The 13,594-nt window shown below is 43.5% G+C and overlaps 1 protein-coding gene across 1 annotated transcript in view; it reads left to right on the top strand.

Moving 5' to 3' along the window:
* MDN1 (midasin AAA ATPase 1) overlaps positions 1-13,594 on the top strand; it is a 133,407-nt gene that overhangs the window by 38,279 nt on the left and 81,534 nt on the right. Inside the window, exons 21-31 of the mRNA XM_056125352.1 lie at positions 2,488-2,635; positions 2,928-3,038; positions 4,288-4,439; positions 4,906-5,084; positions 5,839-6,047; positions 6,236-6,382; positions 8,129-8,270; positions 10,197-10,331; positions 10,410-10,548; positions 11,157-11,295; positions 11,796-11,926. Coding sequence (XP_055981327.1) covers positions 2,488-2,635; positions 2,928-3,038; positions 4,288-4,439; positions 4,906-5,084; positions 5,839-6,047; positions 6,236-6,382; positions 8,129-8,270; positions 10,197-10,331; positions 10,410-10,548; positions 11,157-11,295; positions 11,796-11,926 — 1,632 coding nt within the window. The remainder of the gene's footprint in view (positions 1-2,487; positions 2,636-2,927; positions 3,039-4,287; positions 4,440-4,905; positions 5,085-5,838; positions 6,048-6,235; positions 6,383-8,128; positions 8,271-10,196; positions 10,332-10,409; positions 10,549-11,156; positions 11,296-11,795; positions 11,927-13,594) is intronic.

Below are 13,594 nucleotides of genomic sequence, written 5' to 3'. Positions count from 1 at the left end.
CTGGCCCCTTAGCCCTGCTGGGTATAGTGCTAGTAGCCTGCAGCTCCCTTGGGCACCAGCACTGCCAGACCCTCTATCCCAGGAGTGACTCCCTGGTCCTCAAGCACCATTTGAGAGGTTCCTCCTGAAATCATTGTTGGAGTCCTTTTGTTAGCCAGCAGTGCTTGCACAAAGTTAATGTGCAGTTGAAATGCATGTAGATAGCTAGAGCTCTAGCTCTGTTCTGTGTTGACCAAGCAGTTGGTCTTGGAAAAAAGCGAATAGGACAGGTTCCATGCGTGAAAACAGTTTCTGAACTGCGGATATGTTTCATGAAGGATTGGAGGCAGGAATAGAGGGAGGTAGGGAGGAAAGAAGAAAGGAAAGGAAGAAAAAGAGGGAAGGAAGGAAGGAAGCAAAGAAGGAAAGGCAGGCTACCATACAAGCTGGGTATGTTGCTAATGCCGCTTGGGATTCTGTCCTGGCAAAATCCCTCCCACTCTGACATACCCCTTCTGCATGCCCTGCCCCACGCTCACCCCCCATACACAAATGTGCACACCACACCCTATCCTCTTCCTCACTTGGCCACGTGCACAGGACTACAGTCAATACCATTTGGGCAATTGACTGGATTTCATCTGAAACACATTGATAGGCTGTGATGACAGCTCATGAATGTGATGAATATTTTAATTTCTTGTACTTCATTATTTAGTCTGAAACTTCTTTCACCTTGCCATTTTTGGGAATTCTAAACTACGTGGTGTTAGTAATAATGACCATCACATCTTCATGTCAAATTTTGTTGCTTTATTTTGTTTTGGAGCCATATCTGGTAGTGCTCAGGGTTTACTCTTGGCTTTACGCTCAGGGATCACTCCTGGTGGCGTGCCGGGGATTGAACTCATGTCAGCAGCATGCAAGGCAAGCACCCTACCTGTTATACTATTTCTCTGGCCCCTTCTTTTTTTAATTTTTTACTTAATTTTTTTTTGGAGCCACACCCCGTGGAACTCCTATTTCCACACTCAGGAGTTACTCCTTGTGGGCTTTGGAGACCACAGGGATGCAGGGGATCAAACCTGGGTCTGCCATGTGCAAGGCAAGTGCCTACCTGTTGTTTTATCTCTCTCAATTGCCCTGTTACTCTTTAAATTACACCTATATCCATAAAATTTCAGAACACCACAGACTTTTGTATGCTCTCATTCCTCAACATTGTAGATTACACATGGATTTTTATTGTAAATTACATAGGGATTTAAAAGGGATTTGGCATCTCATCATCTTTTACTTATGAATTGGGAGTTTTTTACCTTTCTCAATCAATACTTTTATTATTTTTTAATTTTGTTTATTAGTGAAACACCCTGAGGTACAGTTATAGACTTATACATTTTTGTGCTTGGGTTTCAATTATATAATGATCAAGTACCCATCCCTCCACCAGCGCCCATCCTCCACCACCACGGGTCTCAGCATCCCTCCCACTCCCCGTCCGCCCATCCCACCCTGCTTCTGTGGCAGGGCATTCCTTTTTTTTTTTTTTTTTTTTGCTTTTTGGGTCACACCTGGCGATGCACAGGGGTTACTCCTGGCTCTGCGCTCAGGAGTTACTCCTGGCGGTGCTCAGGGGACCATATGGGATGCTGGGAATCCAACCCAGGGCTGCTGCGTGCAAGGCAGACGCCCTACCCGCTGTGCTATTGCTCCAGTCCCAGGGCATTCCCTTTTGTTCTCTCTCCTTTTGGGTCCTGTGGTTTGCAAGAGAGGCATTGGGTGGCAATCATGTTTGGCCTATAGTCTACTTTCAGCATGCTTCTCCCACCCTGGGAGGATCCTCCCAACACCCTTTATTTGGTTCTCCCTTCTCTATCTGAGCTTCCTTTTCCCCTAGCACGTGTGGCTGGTCTCCAAGTCAAGGAGCAAAATTCCTGGTACTAATCTCGGCCACTCCTGGGTGTTAGTCTCCCATTTTGTTACTTTATGTTCCCCAGATGAATGCAATCTTTCTGTGTCTATCCCGTTCTTTCTGACTCATTTCGCTTAACATGATACTTTCCATGAAGTACCACTTGTATGTAAATTTCATGACTTCATCTTTTCTAACAGCTACATAATACTTTATTTTTTTTAATCAATACTTTTTTTGCTGGAGGAATTGTATCTTGAATTTCTAATTTTCCAGAATCAACTTATCTTTATTTTCAAAGAAAAATAAAGATTTTTCAAAAGAAGTGTGTATGAAAAAAAGTAGACTCAAAAAAGGTCTGAGGCTGGTGACATAGCTCAGTGGTACCTATGTGAGATCCTCAATTTAATCTCTGGTACTACCTAAAAACATTTTGCAAGGTTTGATCCTTGCTCTAGGACTTTGTGTGTAAGCTGGGCCATCTGGTCTATAAAATTTCTTTTGGACCTTTTGTAGAGAAATGCAAACAACAACAGGTAGATAATGAATACATATTCAGTAATAAACTTGCCTAAACTTAACCCCTGTTGCAGCTTCTACACCTCTGTGCGTAAAGAGTCTGGAACAAAATTGGTGGATGGGACTGGGCATAGACCTCACTACAGCCTTCGGACACTCTGCCGTGCCCTGCGATTTGCAGCCTCTAATCCGTGTGGCAGCATCCAGCGCTCGCTCTATGAGGTCTGTCTGCATTACGGGTGAATAGGAGCCTGCTCGGGGATGCTTGAGTATAAGAGAAAGGAGGGAAGGTGATACTTATGCCTTTCTGTCTACTTTCACAGAGTCATGTACATATGACTCAGTATTTCATTATTTTATACAGTTCTACCCTGTTGGGTTTCTACCCTTGGATCCCACATTTCATAGTTGTTTTGGAAACTGACATCACCCCTAAGTAAAAATAAGTTGGTCTTATTATAGAAGAGTAATCCATGTGATGTGTATTTGTGTTTTTGTGCCTTTTCCCCCCTAGGGCTTTTGTCTGGGTTTCTTAACACAGCTTGACAGGGCATCACACCCAGTGGTTCAGAAGCTCATTTGTCAACACATTCTTTCTGGCAATGTTAAAAGTCTTCTGAAGCAGGTATGTTCCTTTATCTCCTAACTTGTTTAACATAAGTTAAAAAACTAGATTAATCAGATCTCTAGCTTTTTAAAAAGGATTTTTCTTACATGAAATTTCTAATTCTGAAAACGCAATCTGCAAAAAAATTGAGTATTTGTGGCATCTTAGATTGTGAAATTCACCAGTAATATTTTTCTATGGAAATTCATAGCCTATCGATAGCTCCTTTATTAAATTTCTACATGTACTTTATAGTACAGCGTGTAGGGCATTTGCCTTGCATGCAGCTGCCCCAAGTTCCATTCCCAGTATCCTATATGGTCCTTTGAGCCCTGCCAGGAGTTATTCCTGAGTGCAGTGCCAGGAATAACCCTGAGTATCGCTGAGTGCCAGGAATAACCCTGAGTATTGACCCCAAAACAAAATTTTCCACCCAAACTCACCTACTTGAATTTTTTTTTTTTTTATTTTCTTTTGTTTTTTGGAGGCATGGGACCAGACTCAGCATTGCTCAGGACTTACTGGCTCTGTTTTCAGGAATCAGTCCTGGCAGGCACAGGGGACCATATGGGGTACTGGGGATTGAATCTGGGTTGGCCTTTTGTAGGGCAAACTCCCTACCCTGTGTACTATTTCTCTGGCCCCATATGTGAATTTAAAAGCCAATCCATGTCACCATTTTGTGCTTTGTTGTTGTAATTTTCATTACCTTTGAAATCTCTTGAGTTTTATTTATTAATGTTTTGAATTTATTTTTTTAAATTGACAGTGAGATATACTGTTACAAAGTCTTTCATGAATGAGTTTCACTCGTATAATGTTCCAGTACCTATCCCTTTAGCAGTGTACATTTTCCACCTCATTTCCTTCCTGTGCCCCTCCCTCATTCTGCCTTCATGTTAGGCATTTCCTCCCCTCCCCCCCTCTTTTTCTCTCTCTTTCCCTCCCTCTCCCACCCCCTTCCTTTTCCTCTCCCTCCCCTTCTCCCTCCCTCTCCCTGTGTCATCCCCATCCCTCTTTTCCTCTCCAGATACTGAAAGGTTATCATGTATATTCCTTTCTTTGTCCAGAGTGTTCATTTCCAACTATTCTTGTCATAGTGGTCCCTTCTCTGTCCTAACTGCCGTTTGACCCCCCCTGTATCTCAGAGATTTAGTGTTTGAAAGCATCAAAAACAAGGGAACCAGCATTCCTGGTGACAGCTTTTCCAACTTTATCCTTAAAGTTGCCCTGAAACGGATTACGTCTCTAACTTTTGTGTCTTTAGCCTATTCCAGAACCAAAAGGCGGTCGACTTATCCAGGTGGAAGGCTACTGGATTTCAGTGGGAGACAAGGAGCCCACGATAGATGAGGCGTATGTTCTTACATCTTCTGTCAAGCTGAACCTGAGAGATATCGTCCGAGTGGTCTCTGCGAGGTAGGTGGATCCTGACTTTCTCCATACTCTGAAATTTTACCTGTGTAGTCATTGGCTTTCTAGTCTCAAGTTCTTAAGCTTTCAAAGATCTTTTCGTTATTCATTAGCTAAATGAATAATTCCTTTCTAAAGTTGGTACTATAGCTTTTCTTGAGATACCAAGCATTGTTGGTAATTATATGGTGGAAGCAATATGCTCACTGACTGATTTGACCAATATGGAAAGGTATTTGGCTGTGATAACTCACCCATTACTTGGTAAGTGAATAGTACTCCCATTTCCTGGTGTGAAAGAGTTTAGAATTACTTTTCCTCATTTTCTGAGGACCTCTTTTATTCACTCAGAGCGTAAAAAGCTTTCCATTCATTCACAAGTCTATAAAAAATGCTTTCTTTTTGAAGTAATACTCGAATTAGTTCTGGCTTTATTTCTTTTTAAAAATCGCCTTGTTTGGGTGCTCTGAAGAACCTATCCAGTCCTGATTCAGGGAGAGACATCTGTTGGGAAAACAAGCCTGATCCGGTGGCTGGCTGCAGCTACTGGCAACCACTGTGTGCGAATCAACAACCACGAACACACAGATATTCAGGAGTATATTGGTTGTTACTCTTCTGACTCTTCAGGGAAGCTCACATTTAAGGAAGGTAAGAGCATGATTTCATTCCATGGATGTAGGTGTTGTTCTTCTGCGTTTTTTTCCTTCCAATAATTTACCTGCTTTCCAGTCGAAGCACAGCGACTTCTACCTTAATAAAGGCTGTTGATTCCTTTGGGTTCATGAATTCTTTCAGCTCTATTGTATAGGACAGGGACCAAGTTTCTTGCTTGTTTTTATTTTGGTGAGGGAGACAGGTTGGGGTTTGGGCCATCCCCGGTGGTGCTCAGGAGTTATTCCTCTCTCTGCACTCAGGAATTGTACCTGGGAATTACGCCTGGTGGTGTTTGGGGGAGTATATGGGATGCCAGTGATCAAACCCAGGTCAGCCGTATACAAGGCAAATAAATCCCCTACCCACTGGGCTATTGCGCTGGCCCAGGATTGGGGCCAGATTTGTCGGGGGGGGGGGGGGAAGCTATTTCATTTCCTAGGGTGAGCATTCAATGGAGGAAATCTGAGAACAGATATGAGGATATATGATAGAAATAAAATTTTATTTTATATCTACATGGGGAAGGTATGATAAACTGGAAATGTTATGGTTTGTCAGCACTGTACTGCTCCTCAGTAAAAAGTGAAAGGGACTGTTTATATTGAAAACTGGTATTAAGTGTTGCAATTCTGGGGGCAAGACTAGCTGCAAAGGATAATAACAATCAGCAGTTTATTGAATTGTATGTAATTACAAAAATGGAGGGGACTACTTTATGCACTAATTCTCAGTGTTTATTTCCTCCAAGGTGTTCTCATTGATGCCATGAGGAAGGGCTACTGGATTATCTTAGATGAGTTAAATTTGGCCCCTACTGATGTATTGGAGGCACTGAACAGACTATTGGATGATAACCGCGAATTGCTCATAACAGAAACACAAGAAGTTGTTAAAGCGCACCCCCGGTTCATGCTATTTGCCACCCAGAATCCCCCGGGACTTTATGGAGGCAGAAAGGTGTGTGACATTTGCCCCCTTCATTCCGTTTGTTGCCTCACCCAGTCATTAAGCATCCTTAGAATGCGCCCACTGTTTCCATGTACGTCGGAGGCTCTTCCTTCCTGTTAGGAATGGCAGGCAGCCTTCCTTAGCTGAGGTTAGCGGAAGAGGCTGTTGCTAGCAGGGCCTCTCTGTGTGTTTCCTAGGTGCTTTCTCGAGCTTTCCGGAATCGGTTTGTGGAGCTGCACTTTGACGAACTGCCGAGCTCTGAGCTGGAAACTATTTTGCACAAGCGATGTAGTTTGCCACCCTCCTATTGCAGCAAGTTGGTGAAAGTCATGCTGGACCTTCAGGTATCACATCGTACCACTTCATTCCAAGTGAAAAGTGTTGACGTGTTTTATGGATCAAGGTTTCACAGTTGCTTTGGGTAGAAGCCACAGTCTCTCCATTTCCGTGTGCTCCCTCTTCACATTGAGCAGTTAGAGTCTGGATTTTAAAAATTCACCCAGTAGAGTAGCTTTTTTGTGTGATTTTTTTTTTTCTTTTTGGGTCACACCGGTGATGCTCAGGGGTCACTCCTAGCTCTGCACTTGGGAATTACTTCTGGTGGTGCTTGAGGGACCATATGGGATTGATCTGAGTCAGCCAAACACTTTACCCACTTGTACTATTGTTCTTAACCTTGTGTTTTGTTTTTATATTAAATATTTACATTAAATATATTAATGTGATTTTTTGGGGGGGGGTGGTGGTGTTTTATTTTTTTTTGGGAGGGAGTCACACCCAATGATGCTCAGGGGTTACTCCTGGCTCTGAACTCAGGAATTATGCTTGGCAGTGCTTGGAGAACCTGGCTCGGCTGCATGCAAGGCAAATGCTCTACCTGCTGTGCTATCGCTCCGGGCCCTTTTTGTTGGTGTTTTATTATTATTTTTATTTATTCATTTTTTTGCTTTTTGGGTCATACCCAGCTATGCTCAGGGGTTACTCCTGGTGATGCTTGGGGGACCATATGGGATGCTGGGGATTGAACTCGGGTTGGCCACGTGCAAAGCAAATGCCCTACCAACTGTACTATCGCTCTGGTCCCTTGGTGGTGTTTTAAAGGATGAAAGTTTCCAGTTAGTAGATAGTATAACTTTTTGTTTATGCTTGTTCACATTGACAAAATAAGGTTTTTCGCGTATAACTGACGACACCCTGTGTGCCACTTGTCAGCTGCAAAGCTATGACTTTGGGGAGTTTTTTGTTTTGGGGGGGGTCGCACCTTGTAGTACTGGGGGCTATTCCTGTCTCTGTGCTTGAGAGTCACTCTCGGTGTTGCTCAGGGCACCGTGTGGTGCCAGAGAGGGAGCTTGGACTTCCTGCATACAGAGCATGCATGTGGTCCACTGAGCTACTTCTCTGGTCCCTGTACTTGCTTAAGAACTATTCCATAATGGGGTAAAATTATTCTTTATCAGAAATGTGTTCCCAGATTTTTTTTTTTTTGGTATGTTTTATTTTGTTCTGGGGCGGCACCTGGAGTTGCTCAGGGTTTTACTCCTCCCGCTGCTCTTGGGAATTACTCTAGGTCGTCCATGGGGCGTTTGTGTGCAAGGCAAATACCCTACTTGTTGTGCGCTCACTCTGGTTCCTCAAGTTGCTTTCTAAAAAGCCAGTAATAACTCTCTTAGATATGTCAAATCATAGGACTGACTTCCTGTTTATTTGCCACCATTTCTATTGTTTATAATCTCTACATGTTATGTGTAGTATAGAATGTCATTTTACTTTTTTATTCTTTTTTGATTTTGGGGTCACACCCAGCAATGCACAGGGGTTACTCCTGGCTCTGCATTACTCCCGGTGGTGCTCAGGGGACCCTATGGGATGCTGGGTATCAAACCCAGGTCGGCTGTGTGCAAGGCAAACTCCCTGCCCACTATGTTATCGCTCCAGCCCCCATTTTTCATATTTTTATGCATGAACATTTCTTAAGCCATTTATGTTAAATATTCAGTGAAAAAATGTTTCAGTGAGAATTTAAATTTGTTAAGAATTTGCGGTATATGTTGTCATCACCCCCTTTCCTTTGCTCTTGCTACTTTAAATAGTCCTATCGTCGGGGTTCATCAGTGTTTGCTGGAAAGCAGGGCTTCATCACGCTTCGTGATCTGTTTCGATGGGCTGAAAGATACAGACTGACTGAACAGATGGACAAAGAGTATGACTGGTTACAGCATTTAGCCAATGATGGTATGTTTTTAATCAAATGTTCTTAAAGTGAAGTCTTATCAAATACTGATCTTCTCGTTGTAGCTCTTAAAGCGCGTCTTATCCATGTTGTAGTCAGTATCTCTATATAGAGATATAGTCTATATCTATAGTTTGTAACTCTATATTTGTACTATCTCTATCTTTCACTAGGTGTTCCAGAAACAGCCTTTGTCCTTAAAACCCCAGTTGCTTTTTATTTACTTATATTTTGTTTTGTTTCGGGGCCACATCCTGGCTCTGTGCTTGGTCATACGTGATGCCAGGGGCCCCTCAATTCCTTTTGTAAGTGTCCCTGTTTCTGCAGGTCTGTGGACTTGTGTGACCTGGTTGCTAAGAATTTTTCACTCTGCCTTAGGTGTCCACATGAGGGAATCAGGGTATAGGTGCAGCGCCTTTGGGGATCTGGCCAGGTGTTTGTAAGTGTCTCACTAGATCATTTATTTTCAGTGTGGTGACCATAGGTAGATCTTAGAGAGAGAGAAAAAAACAGTTATGTGATTTGAGACTCTCATATGGTCATTTTGGTTTAATTCTTGGGAAGCATTTGCATATTCCTCTAGAAGACAGAAAACATTACAGGTATTTTGTTTGAAAGTTGTTAATTATTTAGTAATGGAGTAATTAGTAGCAATAAGTAAACTAATCCATAATTGGTTAGGAGGAGGTAGATCAGTTTTATTTATTTATTTATTGCTTTTTGGGTCACACCTGGCGATGCACAGGGGTTACTCCTGGCTCTGCACTCAGGAATTACTCCTGGCAGTGCTCAGGGGACCATATGGCATGCTGGGAATAGAACTTGGGTCGGCCGCGTGCAAGGCAAACGCCCTACCTGCTGTGCTATCTACTCCAGCCCGAGTAGATCAGTTTTAGAATGCCTGCTTTATGAGTATCAGTCCTGCAGTTGAATCCCCAGTAAACCAAAAAAAAAATTTTTTTTTTAAGACACTGAAACAAACAAATCTGGTCGTGGGTATAATTTTCTCTTCCTTTTTTTGTTTTTATTATTGGGTAACGTGGAGTTATTCAAGGCTTACTCCTACTTGTACACTCAGGAATCACTCCTGGCCGGTATCCTGAGGTGATAAATATGTGGTGCTCGGGGTTGAACCTGGGTTGGTCACATGCAAGACAAGCACTCTGCCTGCTGTACGATTGCTTTTTCCCATATTCTTTCTTTTTCACAGGTAAAGGATAGAGAATTTCCTTGAAAACATAGAGACAGTCAAACAAAAACCCCAAGTTACTGAGGTCTAGTATAGAGCAATGTGATCGAAGTGTTCTATTCGATGTGCAGCCCAGTGTATTCTTTTAGATATCTGTATGATCTCATATACACCTGCACCTAGGCCAAGATGATGGATATTTCCAGCAGTCCGCGGAGTCAGGCTGGACCCATGTGGACCTGCTGCTGACTTCTGCTCTGACCGTCCTTGTGGGATGATTGCACTGCTCTTGTCCTTTATTTTGCCGTGTCTGTTCTTTGGGTCGAGCTCTTTTTTTTTTTTTTTTCACTTAATCCAGTGTGAACTTCAGGTGCCCTTATGTGAATCTTAGCACGTTCTTTTCCCGTGGCTGCTTAACACGCCTGTGAGGATGCCACAGTTTGTCCTTCCTCATTGATGCACATCCTCATTGATGTCTATGTCTCACCTATGAATAAAACCGCTCCAAATGTTCTCTTAGTGCTTTTGGGCATAGACATGTGCTAGCTTGTGTTTGAATCTACCTAGAAGTCACATTGCTGGGTTCCTGGGATATGCTCAGTGTCATGTGCTCTCCCTGTATTTCAGAGTCGTTCTCCAGGTTTCCATTGGGCTGCAGTATATGATGGCTGCTTATCATTCCATGTTCTCATTATCTGGTGGTACCAGCGCTTGATAACTCTTTTTTTTTTTTTTTAAGGTTTTATGCTTTTGGCAGGCCGAGTCAGGAAGCAGGAGGAGGTTGATGTGATTCAAGGTGTCCTTGAAAAACATTTCAAGAAGAAAGTATGCCCTCAGTCTCTCTTCTCCAAAGAAAATGTCTTAAAATTGCTGAGTGAGTATGCCATACTGTATAGAGTGTATTAATGTGTGCTCCTATTAGAAATTAATTTTTTTTTTTAACTTCTGCTAGGTAAATTTTCTACTCAGATATCCTCATTGGACTCTAAGTTCAGCCACATTGTGTGGACCAAGAGCATGCAAAGGCTGGCAATGCTGGTGGGAAGGGCTTTGGAGTTCGGTGAAGCGGTGCTGCTGGTTGGAGACACTGGGTAAAGTTCAGGGACAGGAGCTCTATGAGAGTTCGCTTTTATCATAGGCTTACTTGCGTCATGGCAGAAAAACTCAAGAAAAGTCTCTCTCTCTCTCTCTCTCTCTCTCTCTCTCTCTCTCTCTCTCTGCTGTCCTCCTTTTTAATTATTTTCAGAGAAAGAAGACAATCTCTCATTATGTTCTATCTTGAATTCAGGGCCTCATGCCTGTTAGGCGTTTTGCTGATCTACAATCCAGAGGCCCTATTAAATTGTCTTAAACAACAACATCGTTTTCTTTTTCTTTTTTTTTTTCATCGTTTTCTTTAGTGTTAGAGGATAGTAGTAGATGAGTTAGTTTCTCTTTACAGTCAATAAGGATCAAATCCTTTCTCCCTCCTTAGTGGTTGTGGATAGAAATGGGAAGGCCTGGAATTTGTCTAGTTTCTGCCATCCTGGGTAAGGACGACAGGAGGTGCTTGTGCTTTGGAGACGGGTATCCTGAGCCTGGGGTCTGGAGGTCCTGCATTGTTCAGCACTGTCCACTCTGCAGTGTTGACTTTGGGGTGTTCTGTGGCTCTGCATTTGGAACTTATGCTCCTTGTCAAGCCAGTGTCTCTCTTTGACAGGTGTGGAAAAACTACTATTTGTCAAATGTTTGCAGCCTTGGCAAATCAGAAGTTGTATTCCGTTAACTGCCACCTGCACATGGAGACATCAGACTTCTTGGGGGGGCTGCGACCAGTGAGACAGAGACCCAAAGACAAGGTTTGTCCGTCAGTGAACAGTGGTGTGTTTATTCATTGAAAGAGCTCAGGTTGACTGTGTATGAATTTGGTGCGGATTGTTTTAATGGCCATTGTTTGACAGCCACATGTTTTTTTTTTGTTCGCTTTTGGGTCATACCCAGCAGTGGTCAGGTCTTATTCTTGGCTCTTCACTCATGGGTCATTCCTGGTGAAGCTCGAGGAACCACACGGGCTGCCAGGGATTGAACCCTGGTCAGCTACGTGCCAGGCAAGAGCCTTACTTGCTGGATTATTTCTCAGGCCCTGCTGGCTGTGTGTTTGGTCTTCAGGTTTTCACTATTTCCTGAGGGTCTTTATGAGTAACCCTGCAGAGCCTTGCCATGTTGTCAGACCATTTCTGATTACTTCACCCTGATGGGCGCACCAGCTTGCTATCAGAACGTTGACTTGTGAGCTGTTACCTTTGAGGTTGAAGTTTGACACCCTCTTCTCTTCCCCCAACAACTTTCCAAATTGTAGGAAGAAGCGGACACATCCAGACTATTTGAGTGGCATGATGGGCCCCTGGTTCTTGCCATGAAGGAAGACGGCTTCTTCCTCATGGATGAGATTTCACTGGCTGATGACTCTGTCCTGGAAAGACTCAACAGGTACAAGGAGCAGACCTGAGAGATTGGCCAATGTTTGATGTGATCTTGGTTATGTTCTCCTAGGTGCATGGTAGCAGCTTGACTCATTTACTTCTTCCTGTGTTTGTCTGGGAGCTGCCTCAGACTCAGGCCCAGGGGATTGTGTGGTGCTGGGAGTCAAACCCAGCTCTCCAAGCAGGCACTCGGCTTGTTGAGCTCTCTTTCCGGTTGTTTTTTCTTTCTTTTGTAATTGCATTCATTTATTTTTGTTTTTATTTGGGGGTCAGACTTGGCAGTGCTTGGGGTAATTCCTGACTGTGCTGATGCATCACTTTTTTTTTAAATTTTTTGTAAATCACTGTGAGCTACAGATACAAAGCTTTCATGTTTGAGTTTTAATCATACAAATGATCGAATACCCATTCCTCCACCAGCATACATTTTCCATCACCAGTGTCCCCAGTATCCCTCCCTGCCTCCCATCCCTTCACTTTCCCTGCCTCTGTGGTAGACAATTTCCCTCTTATTCTCTCTATTTTGGGGCATTAATGGTTTACAATCCAGATCCATCTTGTTTGGTCCTTTATCTACTTTCAGCACACATCTCCCATCCTGAGCGATTTTCTCCAACCGTCATTGAGTTAGTGATCCTTTCTCTATCCCAGCTGACTGAAGCATCACTCTTGACAGGCTTGGGGGACCATATGGGGTACTGGGATTAAAACTGGGTTGGCATGCAAGGCAGTCAACCCCTGCCTGCTCTACTATCTCCAATCACTCTCTTTTTAAAATTTTTTTAAACTTTAATAGGTTCATCATTTTATTTTATTTATTTTTGGTTTTTTTGGGGGGGTCACACCTGGTGATACTCGGGGGTTACTCCTGGTTCTGCACTCAGGAGTTACTCCTGACCAATGCTCAGGGGGCCATATGGAATTCTGGGGGTTGAACTCGGGTTGCCATGTACAAGGCAAATACCCTACCTGCTGTACTATTGCTCTGGTCCCCGCTCTCTCTTTTTAAAAAGGTTTAAAAATGATAAGGAGTCATAGTTATTTTTTTTTTCTTTTGCATCACACCCGGTGATGCACAGGGGTTACTCCTGGCTTTGCACTCAGGAATTACTCCTGGTGGCGGTGCTCGTGGGATCATATGGGATGCTGAGAGTCGAACTCGGGTCGGCTGCGTGCAAGGCAAACGCCTTATCATTTTTGAGGAGGGGACCACACCCAGCTGTGTGCAGAGTTCATTCCTGGTTTTAAGGGATTTTTACTCCCGCTGGGGGGCTCTGGCGACCATAAGAGGTACTGGAGTTGGAACCCAGTTTGGCCACTCATAGGACTTAACTTGCTGTACTATCTCTCCTGCCTAACTAATTTTTTTTTTTTTTTTTTTTTGATACTGGGGATACCTGACTGGTGATATGCAGCCACGCAGGCTGGTTGAGGCACTGCTGCTTAGACCGGGCAGCGCCGGGTGGCCCAGTGTTCTCCTGGCTGTGCCTGCACCTGTGGTGGCAGGGGTCAAACGGGACTGTGGACATGCTAGGCACGTACCACTCAGATCCAGCTTCCCTGGTACACTCTCCATCTGAAAGCCAAGTCGGACTGAGGGATGCTGAAACAGTTTGTGTTCTTTTGTATTTGTATATTTATATCCATGAAATTTATTCATTTTAAATGTGTAGGT

The sequence above is a fragment of the Sorex fumeus genome, unplaced genomic scaffold (genome assembly GCF_029834395.1).
Source record: "Sorex fumeus unplaced genomic scaffold, SorFum_2.1 ptg000054l, whole genome shotgun sequence".
In the NCBI taxonomy this organism is placed as follows: domain Eukaryota; kingdom Metazoa; phylum Chordata; class Mammalia; order Eulipotyphla; family Soricidae; genus Sorex; species Sorex fumeus.
The sequence above is the reverse complement of the archived record's forward strand: the minus strand, read 5'-3'. Positions and strand labels throughout refer to the sequence as shown.